The sequence below is a fragment of the Aphelocoma coerulescens genome, chromosome 5, assembly GCF_041296385.1.
Source record: "Aphelocoma coerulescens isolate FSJ_1873_10779 chromosome 5, UR_Acoe_1.0, whole genome shotgun sequence".
Taxonomy (NCBI): Eukaryota; Metazoa; Chordata; class Aves; order Passeriformes; family Corvidae; genus Aphelocoma; species Aphelocoma coerulescens.
The window spans coordinates 36,132,436-36,145,766 of NC_091019.1; the positions used below are offsets into that span (position 1 = coordinate 36,132,436).

A 13,331-nucleotide genomic window follows, 5' to 3' on the forward strand; every position below is an offset into this window, starting at 1 on the left:
GGGGACGGCCGGGGCCCTCTCGAGTGGGACAGGGAGAGGAAAGAAGCGCGGGCGGGGGTGTGTGGGGGAGGATTTTGTTTCACCCTTCGGGATGGCAGGGTGCGCCGGGCAGGCGGGTCAGCGCGGGATGGAAGAGCCTCACGTTACGGTGTCGGCTGAGCCGGAGCGGGCTCGGTTACCTGCGGCACGGCCGGGGGCCGCCGGGCCGGGGGCCGGGAACGCGGCTTTCACCGCCCTGCCGGGGAAGCGGCACCTGCTCCGGGGTCAGTCCGCGAGAGGACGGTCACTTACTGGTGATGTCCTCCCCACCGCCACAAGCGTAAGGTGGAAATGCAGGGCGGATGCCCCCCCACTGCCCCTCAGTCCCGCTTTAGTCTGTTTGTCGTGTCGGGTGACTGCTGCGAGAGGTTCTGTTCTAAGCAATAGCCAGAGGTGCCACCGGCTGAGCTTTGCCTGTCCAGTGTGGCCACGTCGGCCACAGTATTACTGTAAACTTTTTTCGGGTGTGGAAGCTTCAGGTTTTCTTCAGCCCGTTGCCAAAGCCTGAAATATCTTCGGCCTTAACTCCTGCTTTGTTACTACTTGTTAGGATCCTCTGTCCTGTGTTGAAGAGTCACTGGAATAAAGCTAGGAGAGGGGCTTAAGCTTGTAAAAAGAAAACACTGAAAGTTGATCAGGCCCTTTTTCTTTTTATATGAGAACAGGAAGTCAGATCACAAAGCTAAGAGGGAAATTGAGAGAAGGGGGAAGGGAAGAGAACATTTGCGTGTCGGGCACTGTCAGCCTAACTACGGCGGAGCTCAGTGATGGTTACTGCCTCTGAAGGGTCAGGTGTGTATTTTCCTGAATTTGAAACTATGGAGGCCTGGGATCAGTGTTGGGTTGTAAATGACACAATGGTCAGTTTCGAGGCTTTTCCAGCATTCAAATGAGACAGAAAGGTAAGGATAAGGCTGTACATTGACAGGGATGAGGTAGGGTCCAGACTGTCTTCATAAGGCATGCGTATTTTTAACTTCATGCAGGAGTGCCTGTTTGTGAATTTACTTCTACTCTCTGTATGTAATATGCACACTGGATGACTTTCTGTGCCTTTTCTTCCTGGGACTGTCAGCTGATTAATAGAGTCTTGAATAGTGTTCCAAGAAAAGTTGTATGAAAGTTTAAGACAGCAGCTTAAGGATGCTGGAGTCACTTGTTTAGGAAGACTGTGGAGTGTCTGAAATAAACCCAAAGAATCCCTGAAATTTCAGGAGTCCCTGAAATAAACCCAGGTTTTATTGAAATGGCAGTGCTTGTTGTTCTTTTGTGAACTGTATGGTTACACTCTCAAGTCAGATTTTGTAGTGGTTCCTGTTATTTGCAGGCAAATCTGTTTAATTGCTTTTCATCAATACAATATTTTTCCTATTTACCATTTCATACAGATATATGAATGTGTATGCAAGCAACATGCCTTTAATATTGTCCATAAACAAACACAGTCTTGAAATATAAGATATTGTATGATCAAAACACAAGCCTAAAATTAGATATGTCCTTTATTTTGGTCTCATCTACAGTTGTTATTAAACATGTTTATTTGCTCATCTATACTACTTTAAAACATCTTAATAGGAAATAATAATACAGGATAGATGCAAATTAATGTTATTTGTTTTGATTGTGAAATACTCCACTATGAGGTTGTGCTGATATTTTGTTTACTTAATAGTGATTTTCCAAATTAAATTAATAAAGGTAGTCTGGTGTTTTCTGATGTGTCTAATAGTTACAGTTTTTTTCTCCTTTACTTTTGGTGGGCACACAAACATGTGGTGGTAGGTTATTGCATACTCTCTGACAAAGAGACGGGACTTAGGATAATCTTGACAGATCATTCAGGGAGCTCTATAACCATGTGCTCTGCAACTGACATTTAACAGAAAATTATTAAAAAAGTCACTTACTGAGCAGTCACTTTGGTGTACATATTAGGTGGGAGGGTTATGTCTTTCAGCACCCTAACTAGAAGGAGTTAATTGTCCTTTAAATCTCTCCTCCTTTCCCATGCAGTGTAAAATTTGCCACTCTATCTTCTTGTATTTATTTCACTATTGTGCTTTCTTTTAGACAACCTGCCCAAGCATGCAGCACTGCCCCTGAATCAGCACTGGAGCTGCAGCAAACCAGCCCCTGTCCCAGCCTCTCAAATCATACTCAGGTCATGATGGTGCCACTGGGGCACCTAGCAAAAGGAGCCACTTTGGAAGACCTTCTTGAAACCTGCATTCAGTCTTTTGGTGAGTGCCTGGAGGTTCTTAGAGTCATATTAATTTGTTTCTGTCCTGGCTATGTTTAAATCCCTTACTAGTGAATTAAAAGGATTTATTGGTGGAGAAGAAAGGTGTTAACTGAGAATTGTCTATGTTACAGGTGATTGTATTTTTGGTTGATGGATGTGTTTATGCATATGTGTGTAATATATGCTAAGAGATTAGTGTAACTACTGCTTTTTCTTGAGGCAAACAGACAAATTTCAATCATCTATACATCTAAGACTAGTTTTTTTGTTCCTTCAAGTACTAATTTTGTAAACTTTAGCAAGTAATCATTATATTTTTGCATATTGAAATAACATTCTCATAATGCGTGTAAGCAACATGTTCATATTAAACCTTAAATGAGAAGGGCTGTTTTTAAACTAGATGAGATAACACTGGATTGCTTTTTGCATTATCAGTATAGATTTAAAGTTGCTTCTCTATAAAAGAGAAAGAATCCAGACAGAAATCACAACTGTAATTTTTTATTTGAGCCTATTGGTTATCCATTCATCTTTTTACAATAAGAATTGAAATATGGATAAACATAACCATTGCCTAAGCTATGTATCCCTAGTTTTCTTTTCCAACTTTTTCATTAGTAAACGTGTTTATATTTAATATTATTAAAATATGTTATTACTGAAGACACTTAAAGTGATTCTGAATAATTTGCTTGTAAGTAGCACATCTGTTTGTTAATGCTGAGTCTTTCAGTGCTATGAGCTACTCCCAAAGTATGTGTGGCAAAGTCTTAGTTTCAGAAGTAGTCCTTAGAAAATGAATGTACTTGAACACCCACTCAGCTGTAAAATAATTATCTATATAGTTAAATAGTAACACATCGTGCTGATCTGCTGGTACAGTGCATAAATACTGTGTAAACAATGACTAATCTTTCACATTTGTTTGATACGATTTTTTTTAAAACTTTAAAGCCTTCTAATCAGCATGTGCAGAGAAATGCATGTCTGTGAAAAGCTGGTGAAACATGTAATTGCCAGTAATGTCTTGTTTCTTTTTTGCTTCTTTTCTTCCTCAATTCATTATTGTGAAGACACTGAACTGCTATAAAGCCCTAATTCCTTAAAAAATGTTGATTGATATTTTTATAAATTTCAGTTCAATAGAAGGGGGATAAGAGATCTAAAACATAAGACCTTTAGGCAGTTTTAATATTGTGACTACTTGACCAATATTAATGTTTCCACATTTTAATGAGAAAACAGTAATATAAATGTAACATTATAAAAATCTAGTAAAATTATTAAGGTGATTGTTTTTAAGTAGTGTAGGTGAAACCCTGGCTAGGAGATTATTTTTGGCTAACACTCTGTATAGCAATATAGATGTGCTTAGGTGTTCTCAGATTCCTGTGCATCAGCTTATTAAAAGGACTAAGGTAATGACGAAAAACAAGTGCAGTTCAGCTACACATGCACGTGAATCTTTCTTAAGTGTTTCATACTTCAGCTAGAAAACTTACTGTAGTCCATTAGATAGGGTTTTCTTGACCCTTGACAAGCTGTACATAGGTTGAGCAAAGTTGTAGCGCGTCAGCAAACATCATTATAACTCACTAAGGACTGCTAAAATCATGTTGTGTGCTGCAGAGCTTTAGACTCTTCATTGGACAATCCATAATAGTGTCTGTATTTATGCATCTTCTTTGACATTATGGATGTTCTTTTGCTGTGTTGGAACTTCCCATTAAGGTATTCAAATAAAAATGCAACTTTTAAAACTCTGGATAACCTGCATAATGAAGTTCATTAAAGAAGGCTCTTGTAGCTTTGTATCAACAAAAACAGTGCAAAAATCATTCACATTATTGTGCCAATAAAGGAAGAGGTGAAAAAAACTTTAATTTGGCATTTTGAAGAGGAGTGGGGTTAGGGAGCAAAATGGGGAGAAAAAAGTATAGTTGCAGAACGATTACAAGAAATATGAATGGTTGAGCAAGTTTCTTCCCATGCATAGTGCTGAACTAAATCTTCTACCCTGTATGCTAATAGTTCTGTTTAGACTGAGATTATATCTCCAGTTTTGGATATGCTGACCTATAATATTTTGTATATTATTCTATAAAGTCATTATTGTGATTCAAGCAAGTTTTATTTAAAAGTTTAAAGTACAGAATCTCCCCAAGACATTGTACATTTGAAGTTTACTTTCTGGGAAAAGCTCTTGATTCATTTGCTGTCTAATCTTAAGGAGGACAAGAGGCAGTAGATAGAGATGATGATGTTTCATATTTCAGAATATATACTGCATGAGTTAACATTATACTGCACTTGCTGCTGTTATGTGTACAAATACAATTTCTCTGTAATGGATGCAGCTGAGTTTATGTTCCTGGACTCAATTATACAAGCTTGGAAAAAGCAAATAGTGTGTAAGAGAGGCTGCTGTCAACAATGGTATGGGAGGAGAAGTTGGCAGTCTTTTGCCGTATAGGCAGAGAATATCACAAGAAGGTCTAGCAAAGAAGGTATTAAGAATTAATACACGATTACAGCTGTGAAGAACACAAGCATAAGTAGTTTGTCTTACAACATGGATTAGGAGAAGAAAGGAGGCAGGGGATATGCTAAACTGAAATTAAGAGTGAGACAACTAAACTTTGCTGCAGTATTGTAAACAGATTCCAAGATGTTTCGTAGAAAGACTTTGTACAGAGAGCCAAGTTAATCTAAAAGCTTAGTCAGTGCAGTTAACTTAAATTCCTACTTTGGGGTGATTAGTGTGTGCTCTTTCACCTCTCAAATTTGGTCTTCTTTAGCTTGGACTGCTGAAGGACAGGCCATGTGCCTTAGTGACAGAAACAGTGAGGGTCATATGAGGTAGTCTGAAGTCATGTAGGTGGTCACTACATCTGAGAGAGTAGCATTATACCAGTGTTTATTCAATAGCATGATGTGGAGATGCTAAAAGTAGAGGTTTCTTCAAGTCCCATGAAAGTTTGAATCAGAGTGACTGAGATGAATCATCCTGCAAATGAGTTGCCAAAAGTAAAGGCAACAAAAAAGCAAGGATGTAAGTGAAGGCAAGAGTATGGGGAAAAAATAACGTGATAAGAATTTCAAGGTAGGAAGTGTCTTAGAAAGGAATATTGGTCCTTTCTTAGGAGAAGATCTGTAGACACTTGAAACCAGTCTCATCAGTTTTAAGAGAAGAGATCTAGTTATACAGGACAGTGATTCAAAACATGTTCCATGTCTATTGGAAGACCTCCCAACATTATAAGTAGCTAGAGGATGGTATTAGTGCTGTGATCTGGATTGACAGGAAAAATTGTAGAGCACAAGTAAATGCATCCCATGTGATTGCCTTAGAAAAGAAGGTGAAGAAAAGAAAAGAAGGAAGGGAGGAAGAGCAGGAAGTAGGGTAAAATGATTAAAAAAACAAGAAAATACAGTAACTGCAAAAAGATTAGATTCAGTGCAACCTCTACATCAGAGATAATAACTCTGAACAAAAAGGTCATAAATAGATAATTAAAAGTAGTTTTTCCATTGGCAACAAGAGGGCTGTAATTTCAGGGAAGCAAAGAAGTAGTTAATAGATCTTGGCCTGGAATATGACAGCTTCAGGGGGGAGATAATTTATTCTGGAGGAAATCTTCATTAGTTACTGTGTTTCTGGAGTGGAATTTTACATAGAGCAGTGACTTTAACCCCCTGCACCCATTTTTTTCCATTATGAGTACATAAAATGCCTGGAAAAAATGTACTTTTCACTGGCAGACAGTTCTGTGAAAGTTGATATGGCTTTGTTTCCTATTTTGTTGCTAGTTTTAAAGTCACTTTTCTATCAGCTTTGTTGTTGAAACCAGCATAATAGGGTCTTGTTTGCTGGCAGGTCAGGAGAATACAGGAAGCATATGCTTAGTAGCACAGCCTTACTTTTATGCTTAGTTCTTATAGTAATCTTTGTGAGACTGCATAAATGCATAGCATATATTTAGTTCAGAAAGTGTTACAGATCAGAGAGGAAAACTGTATTGGCAGTGTTCACTGGGTACCTTAATTTGTTAACTTTATATCTGCTAAACGTTCATCATGTTTATCACCCTAGAGCATCCTCATGCTACTGTGAACTTGAAGTTCTAACTGTGTGTTGTGAAGTCAGTTTCTGATCTAGACAATTTTTTTTTTGGTAACTTCGCAGTATGTTAGTGCATGGCAAGAGGCCCCTGTTTCTTTCCTTTGACTGTCTCTTTTTATCTTATAAATGTACCTTTTATAATCTAGGGTAAGTTTGAAGGGTGCTTATTTTTTTAAACAAACATACCTTTCAAAGATCCACTGAGCTACTTTAACATGCATTCAAGCTTATAAACCGTGTAGGGTCAGAGGGCCTTTTCCTTAACCATGCAAAATGTTTGTTTAAATTGTTTTTACAAGTGTTTAAAGACTCTTATGCAATCAGTGCATGTGTCTTCAACATAGTGTCAATTTGATATCTCCTTGTTTTGTCTGCAGTAAAATCCTGAAATGTTACTTAGAATTACCTAACGAACAATTCCAAGAGTGCACTTGAAAGCCATTATTTATTCAAACACTTACGTCTTCCTAAAAAAATCTGAGGATCATTTAAAAGCTGAGAAGTCCCTAAGAGCTCAAAATATTATTGTTATGAAGGTATTTCTGTCCTTAACCTATAAATGCAAGATCTTACTCTTTGCCTCTTACATTTGAGTGCTGGAAGTGTTTTCCATAGCATATGGATGACTTATGCTTATCCTACAATTCAGACACTTCAGTTAAAAAGAAATTAAGAAATATAATCTTCACATGCATGTCACATGCATTATCTCTGTACAGTGTCCCCATGTTTGGTTTCTTTAAAGAGGTGTAAGTAAAGGGCTTTAGGAAAACAACCAAAATACTTCTGAGACCATGTAGTGTAATTCCATGTGAAATCTCATCCACAATAAACTGTTCACAGTGGAGCTAGTTGTTTATACATATATGTCAATTTTAACCCATGCATGGCTTAAAGGAAGTTGGAAATTATAATTTCAAAAATTAGCAGTGTTCTTAATAGAATTTATGTGAAACTAATGCAATTTGCAACTTCTAATAGTCGCAGTAGTCATAGACAGCTAGGTCTAAGAGCAGGTTGTGATGTTAAGTTGTTCTGCAGTGTTTGATCCATGCTAACTAGCCTGTTGTCTCAATGTGTGTAAAGTGAGATGTTTGTAAACAAACCTTAGAAACTCTGGAAGCTACATCCAGACTAATCTGGATGAAAGATGCCATGGAATTGTTTTGATTGAAATCAAAAATCTCACAAAGGTGCTGATGCTGGTGGCCTCTTATGTGTAAGCTGCCTAAAATGATCCAAGTTAATCATAGTTCACATTTTCTGGAATAAAAAATAACTACATTATTGAGTTGTCTAGTTATGTGAACTGATAATGTTTTTATATTGCTCATGTCAATATCATGCAAAAACATATTGAGTCTTAGGAATTCTTTGAGAGCCAGCTACATATTGCATCCGTTTCACAAACAACACCACAAGCAAGTTAAGAGTTCACTCTTTAGGGCTGTAGGCATCTTCTCCTCTAAATACAGAAAAAATAAAAACTATCCAGTTTTTCCCATTTCAGTTATCTGGAAAAACCCATTCTACTTGTAACATAAATACATTCTTCCAGTCTAGTTCAAACATACAATTAACTACTAAAACAATCACAGTTCAGTTAATGAGTTTATCCTTTTATCAAATTTACTATATAATGAATTCAAATACAGAATTCTTTTTCAAAGGCAATAAATTGTTTCAAGGCATATGCACACCCACAGAATGCGACTATGACCATTTGCTTTATTTCCTCTTAGGTTTGCCTGAAAAATCATTTGTTTTTGTCTCATGCTGCACAAACTTGCAGGGTTCTATCCTTTGCTCTTGAAGCCTGGGCTGAATGTTGAGGTCTCCAATTCCCCCCCAGAGTAGTTAAATTTTATTCACGATGCTGTTCTGTATGAAAATGCTGTTGATCATTGTGTGTTAAGTAATCTGAGTGCTATTTGGTCAAATACAGTGCAGAAACCTTACTATTGCTTGGCAACAGAAACTATGTTAATGATCATTTAATGACATTGTGGGAACAGAGGAGTCATTACTGCTCTGTAGAATGTATGACATTGTGGGAACAGAAAAGTAGTTACTGCTCTGGAGAATTCTAAGTGCTGTTTAGCTAACTATTAAAGTTAATTGTGGTTGTACCAAAATGAATATGATTTCTTTTTTAACCTGATGTCTGTGAAAAAAAATTTCCCAAAGAAAAGGAACTTTAGATATGTTTATAAATATTTTTTAAAGTTCTCTTTAGCTAATTTGACTTCAGTTTTTTCAATATGATTTTCCAAAGCCAAGAAGTAAGTAAAAAAACAAAATAAAACTTAGACTTTTTTCTTTATAAAGCAGTCTCTTATTTACTTGTATTTACCACAGGGATATGACTGAAAATTCTATCTCCAGGCCTCTAAATATAACTTCAGGAAAAATCAGTATAACTTTTATTTAGCAATGCAAAATATTCTAATTGCCCATCACTAGCCAGCTGATACCCAGACAGTTCCCAAGCAACAGCAGCCCTGACAAACTTGCAGCCTGTTTTTAAATGCTAAGCATTACATGATATGACATGAAATATCCCATTGGTCAGTTGGGATCAGCTGTCTTGGCTTGTCTCTCCAGGCTCCTCACTGGTGGGGCAGTGTGAGAAGGCATCCCCAGCTGCGGGGGTAGGAGCTAGTTTGCCATAGCCTGTAAACACCAGTTCCAGAAATATACCTACAAGTTAAAGCAAAGACTTGAAAGGTATGTAATGGTAAGTCAGGAATGTTAGAACAGGATTAGAGCTGCAGCATGCAACAGTAATGAAAATCAAGGTCAGGAACTGGGACCCAAGTGATGTGAAACTTCTTCAAGCCCTTGAGAGGCAAGCAGCTTGGTGTCTACCAGTGTGTTACAGTTTGAACCTTTGGATGGGACAGGCTTCATGCTTCCTTGGATGTGATGATCAGCTGCCCCTGGATCAATCACGCAGTTAGAGGGAAGCTTGTTGTAAAACACTGTGGTTGTGGGATGTGAAGGGGTTAAGCACACATCTGGGTTCAATGGTCAGATAGTGACACTGCCCTCAGAAGTTTCTGGTTCTCTTCTGGGTGTCTGTTTGGTCCTGTCCCTCAGTGCTTATGCTAGAACAGCTGTGTTGCCAAGCATTGCACTTGAATTATTCAGGAGTTGTCTGCAGCTCAAAAAATGCACATGGCTCCAGTATCATGATTTAAAGCTTTGGAAAAAGTTTTGAATGCTCAAATTATGTTTTGTAGGCTTTGGAAAAAAGACTGTTTGATTAAAAAGTTTGCGTCTAAATTTGCTAAAATCAATATTTTAAATGTGCTGGAGAATGATGTGTGGTGTGCGTCCGTGTGTGCAAACTTTTTATCTTCTTATAGGTACCTCATCTGAATATCCAAGGCTAATGGAATGCTTTCCACCCACATTGCATTTGGTTTCTCTCAAAGTACACTTTAGTTTCTGAAAATCATCCCATTTGCCTTTGACAAGAGCTTTTATCTCCTTGTTTTCATTTCAAAGAATTACCCACCTAGAGCTCTTTCTGCAAGATGTAGCTTTCCAAAAGAGGGTAATGGTAATGTAGCTTTCTGAGTGAGGGTAATGGTTTTCCCTGGAGATTTTTCTCCCCTAATGTTCCCTACCCTGACACAGAACAGTCTTATTCTTTTTGGATGCATATTATGCTCTCTTTTGTCTTGGATATATCTGCATTGTTTATGAGTATTTGGAGGAGCAGGAGTGGGTTCTTCCTCCTCCTCCTCTATTCTGTACAGAGTTTAAAGGGAGTAGACTTGATGTAACACCAAGTTTAGGGGGTTTCTTCTAACATCTGTGTTTACTTGGCTTGTTTAGAGAGCTGTTGGTGCAGGATTAATCACAGAATAGTGCAGTTCTTTCCTCTCAGGAAAATACTGAATTCTTTTAAGCTTAGTTTTGGAGCTTTTCTTCCTAAGATCAATTACTTGTGTAAATAAATTATGTATAACTCAATAGTTGCAAGCACTATGGACAATAATCCAATTTAAAAAGACACAAACAGACCAATCCAAAACTTTAGTGCAATTTGCTAAGTTTTTTGGTGCTGTCTGCTAAACATCATGTCACTCTCATTGAGGGGGAGCACCACCATCCTGTGCAGAATTAAATGTAAGCTGGAGAGCTCAAGATTCCACCTGCTTTCTGCTGCAGCTAAAACTAAAAAAAGTGTTCTATTACTTAATTAGTGTGTCATCTTTTTAAGTTATTATTAATTATTATTAAGTTATATTCTTTCTGAAAGGTATTAAGCACTTAAGATAATGATTTGAAATAAAGAAAAATTTGCTAAGGATGAGTACAAAGTTCTGCTTAGAGTAATCAGTTGTAAAAACAGTATGATAAAATCCTTAATATGCAGCATTTCTGCAGGAAAGGATCTCATTGTGAAGATGGACTTTAAAGCTGAAAATGGTTTAATGATACCATACCACTGCAGAAACTCTTAAGTGCGTGCATAGAGGGACATGTACTTTTCTATTTTCTGTATATGCATTGTACGTGTACATTTACTTACATTAAAATGTATGTGTATATAAAGGTATTACGTAAAGGATATAAGCAATAATATTCTATCTCTGGAGCTAAGATCTCCTCTGTAGTACTGTATTCAGGTTTGCTCCATAATGGTGCGAGCTACAAAGGGTTCAGAAAACAACATCAAAGGTGACCAGAGAGCTAGAAAACCTGGCCTCTGAGGAATAAAAAAATCGCAGATTTGGTGTTTCTTAGCTCAGAAAGTAGATGAGGAAAGCAGCCCTTAAACAGAGAAAATATACTGATAAGGGAAAGAATTTTTTTTTGTGTCTGCTGGAATCTGGGCTTTAGCAGCCCAGGTTGCCTGAAATATTTGATTAGACAGAAAGGAGCACTCTTAAATGATGAAGAAGCTCAAGTGTTGCAATAAGTCACCTACAAAAGCTGTGAAGTCCTCATCACTGTAGAATTTTAAACCCAAATTAAACTGGTTCTGAAGCATGATTTTGAGAAAGCTGATCCTGCATTGGGGCAGCAGAATAGAATATATTAGCTCCTAGCCCTGATTTCTGCCATCAACTGAGCTTTCAGCTGTCATTAAAAAATTAGTTTTAAGTTAAATCTGCTTGCTGACCCTCCATAACAGTGTCATAACTGATAAGGAGAATGGTGGCTTCTTACAAATCTGATTCTGACCAAATGTATTCAGTTTAATGGAGTTAAATGACTAGCTCTGTTACAGGGTATCAAATACCAGAGCAAAAGTAATAAGCCTGGAGTAAGAAGGCTACTATGGGTTGCATAAGTTTTAAGCTAAAGAGGAACAGAGTGTTTCCTGTCCGTAAAGGGAATTTCCAGGGAGTATTTACAAAATACTCATGAAATATTTTATTTAGTTTTGGTTGCTTCCAGCGAGTTATCTTTAAGTTATCTTGCAGTACTGCACCTTGCATGTGGGGCAGATGCATTGACTTATGGCTGTTTCAGTTCAGTCACTAAACCCTACCGCGTGCTCCCACGTCTCTGCGTATTTCATACATGTCTGTGTGTTTCATCAAGGTCTTTGAGACCTTGAGATCTTAAGAACGTAAGTTCCCTCAATTTTCAGATCACACGTTGATTTAATAATCTTTGCAGACATTTATAGCACCATCTCCACACCATCTTCTTTAAACTACCAGAAAAAAAAAATTGCAGAAGTCTTGAAGAATTCTATGTAGCACATCAGAATAGCAACCCACGACTTTCAGCTTTGCACTGAACTTCTGGCAATTGCTTGATGCTTTCTTGCACTGGATTGTTTTTGGTGCCACTTTTTGATAACCACTGGAAGTCTTAAGGGAGTTTACAAGAAGTTGTTCGTGTTCTTAGTAGCTTAGTCACTGATCATGTGATGTCAGTGCTCTGTGATTCACTTCTGATTCATTTCAAATTGTACTCTAGGTGATACACTTGGAACCTGCTTATGAAATACAGACAGTGCTTATGAAATAAAGGCCTTTTAGACCTAGAAAAGCTAACTTCTCTTTCCTTCAAAATTCAGTTTGGTTAAGACATCCTTGGCATTCTTATTAATTGCCTCATCAATTGCATTTGTGAGTGGGAGGGAAGGTCTCAGTACAGCGATCTTGTCTACTGAACATACTCTTTTTGTTAAGTATATTTACCACAGACTCTTGGCCACCAGGACCTGGTGAAAAGCAGATTGTTTGCTCTTAAGGCCTTACTGGCTTCTGAGTAATTTGTTACTCTAAAGCATTCAAGGAACAAGCGATATTTAAGCTGTTTCTAAATCATGGATTATGAGAAGTCACTCACTGGATCATGCAGTAGAGTGGCTGATGGGCCTAGATTAGAATGTTCTTACCCTTGTGTGTTCTGAGTCTCACATAAGAAATGGGACTTTTGTAATTGTGGTCTTTAGTGGCTTTGTGCTGCTATGTAGATCATAAAATACTTATCATTAACTGTCACTGTGCTTTCACTCACGGAATTAAATGCTGGAAAAGTATATTCAACTGCTGCTTTCTTGTTTGTTTCAGAGTACATTTATTAAAAATCTTAGTACAATAAGGGAATTTACAGGAGAAAAGCATTCAACCAGTTGGTTGTTTGTATTTTACTGCAGCAAGACAAAGCTAAGGCTTACACAGTAATTTGCAGCTTTCTTTAATGTAAATTGACTTAACTGAAACACACCCATCCCACTTTGGTTAGTGCTCACTCAGTGGTTTTGCTCAGTAGGCTATGTGGTTAGAAGCAGGTATACAAACGGAAATGAAAAGGAGTCTCAGAATTTTGAAACAAACTGCTGGGGGTTCAAGAGAATGCTGCAGAGGCATTCAGAGGCACGCTTGCAGCATAGTCAGGAAAGCCCTCTGACTGGCTCCACCATTTGCACAAAGATGCTTTACCATA

At 37.7% G+C, this 13,331-nt stretch overlaps 1 protein-coding gene across 5 annotated transcripts in view; it reads left to right on the plus strand.

Annotated features, from left to right (window-relative positions):
- RASGRP1 (RAS guanyl releasing protein 1) overlaps positions 1-13,331 on the plus strand; it is a 39,373-nt gene that overhangs the window by 555 nt on the left and 25,487 nt on the right. For 2 of the 5 annotated variants that reach the window (XM_069017689.1, XM_069017690.1), the window contains exon 2: positions 2,113-2,282. In XM_069017689.1, coding sequence (XP_068873790.1) covers positions 2,113-2,282 — 170 coding nt within the window. Of the gene's footprint in view, positions 1-704; positions 832-888; positions 942-2,112; positions 2,283-9,053; positions 9,138-13,331 lie in introns of those variants that run through there. The other 3 variants (XM_069017691.1, XM_069017693.1, XM_069017692.1) reach the window with 3 other exon arrangements.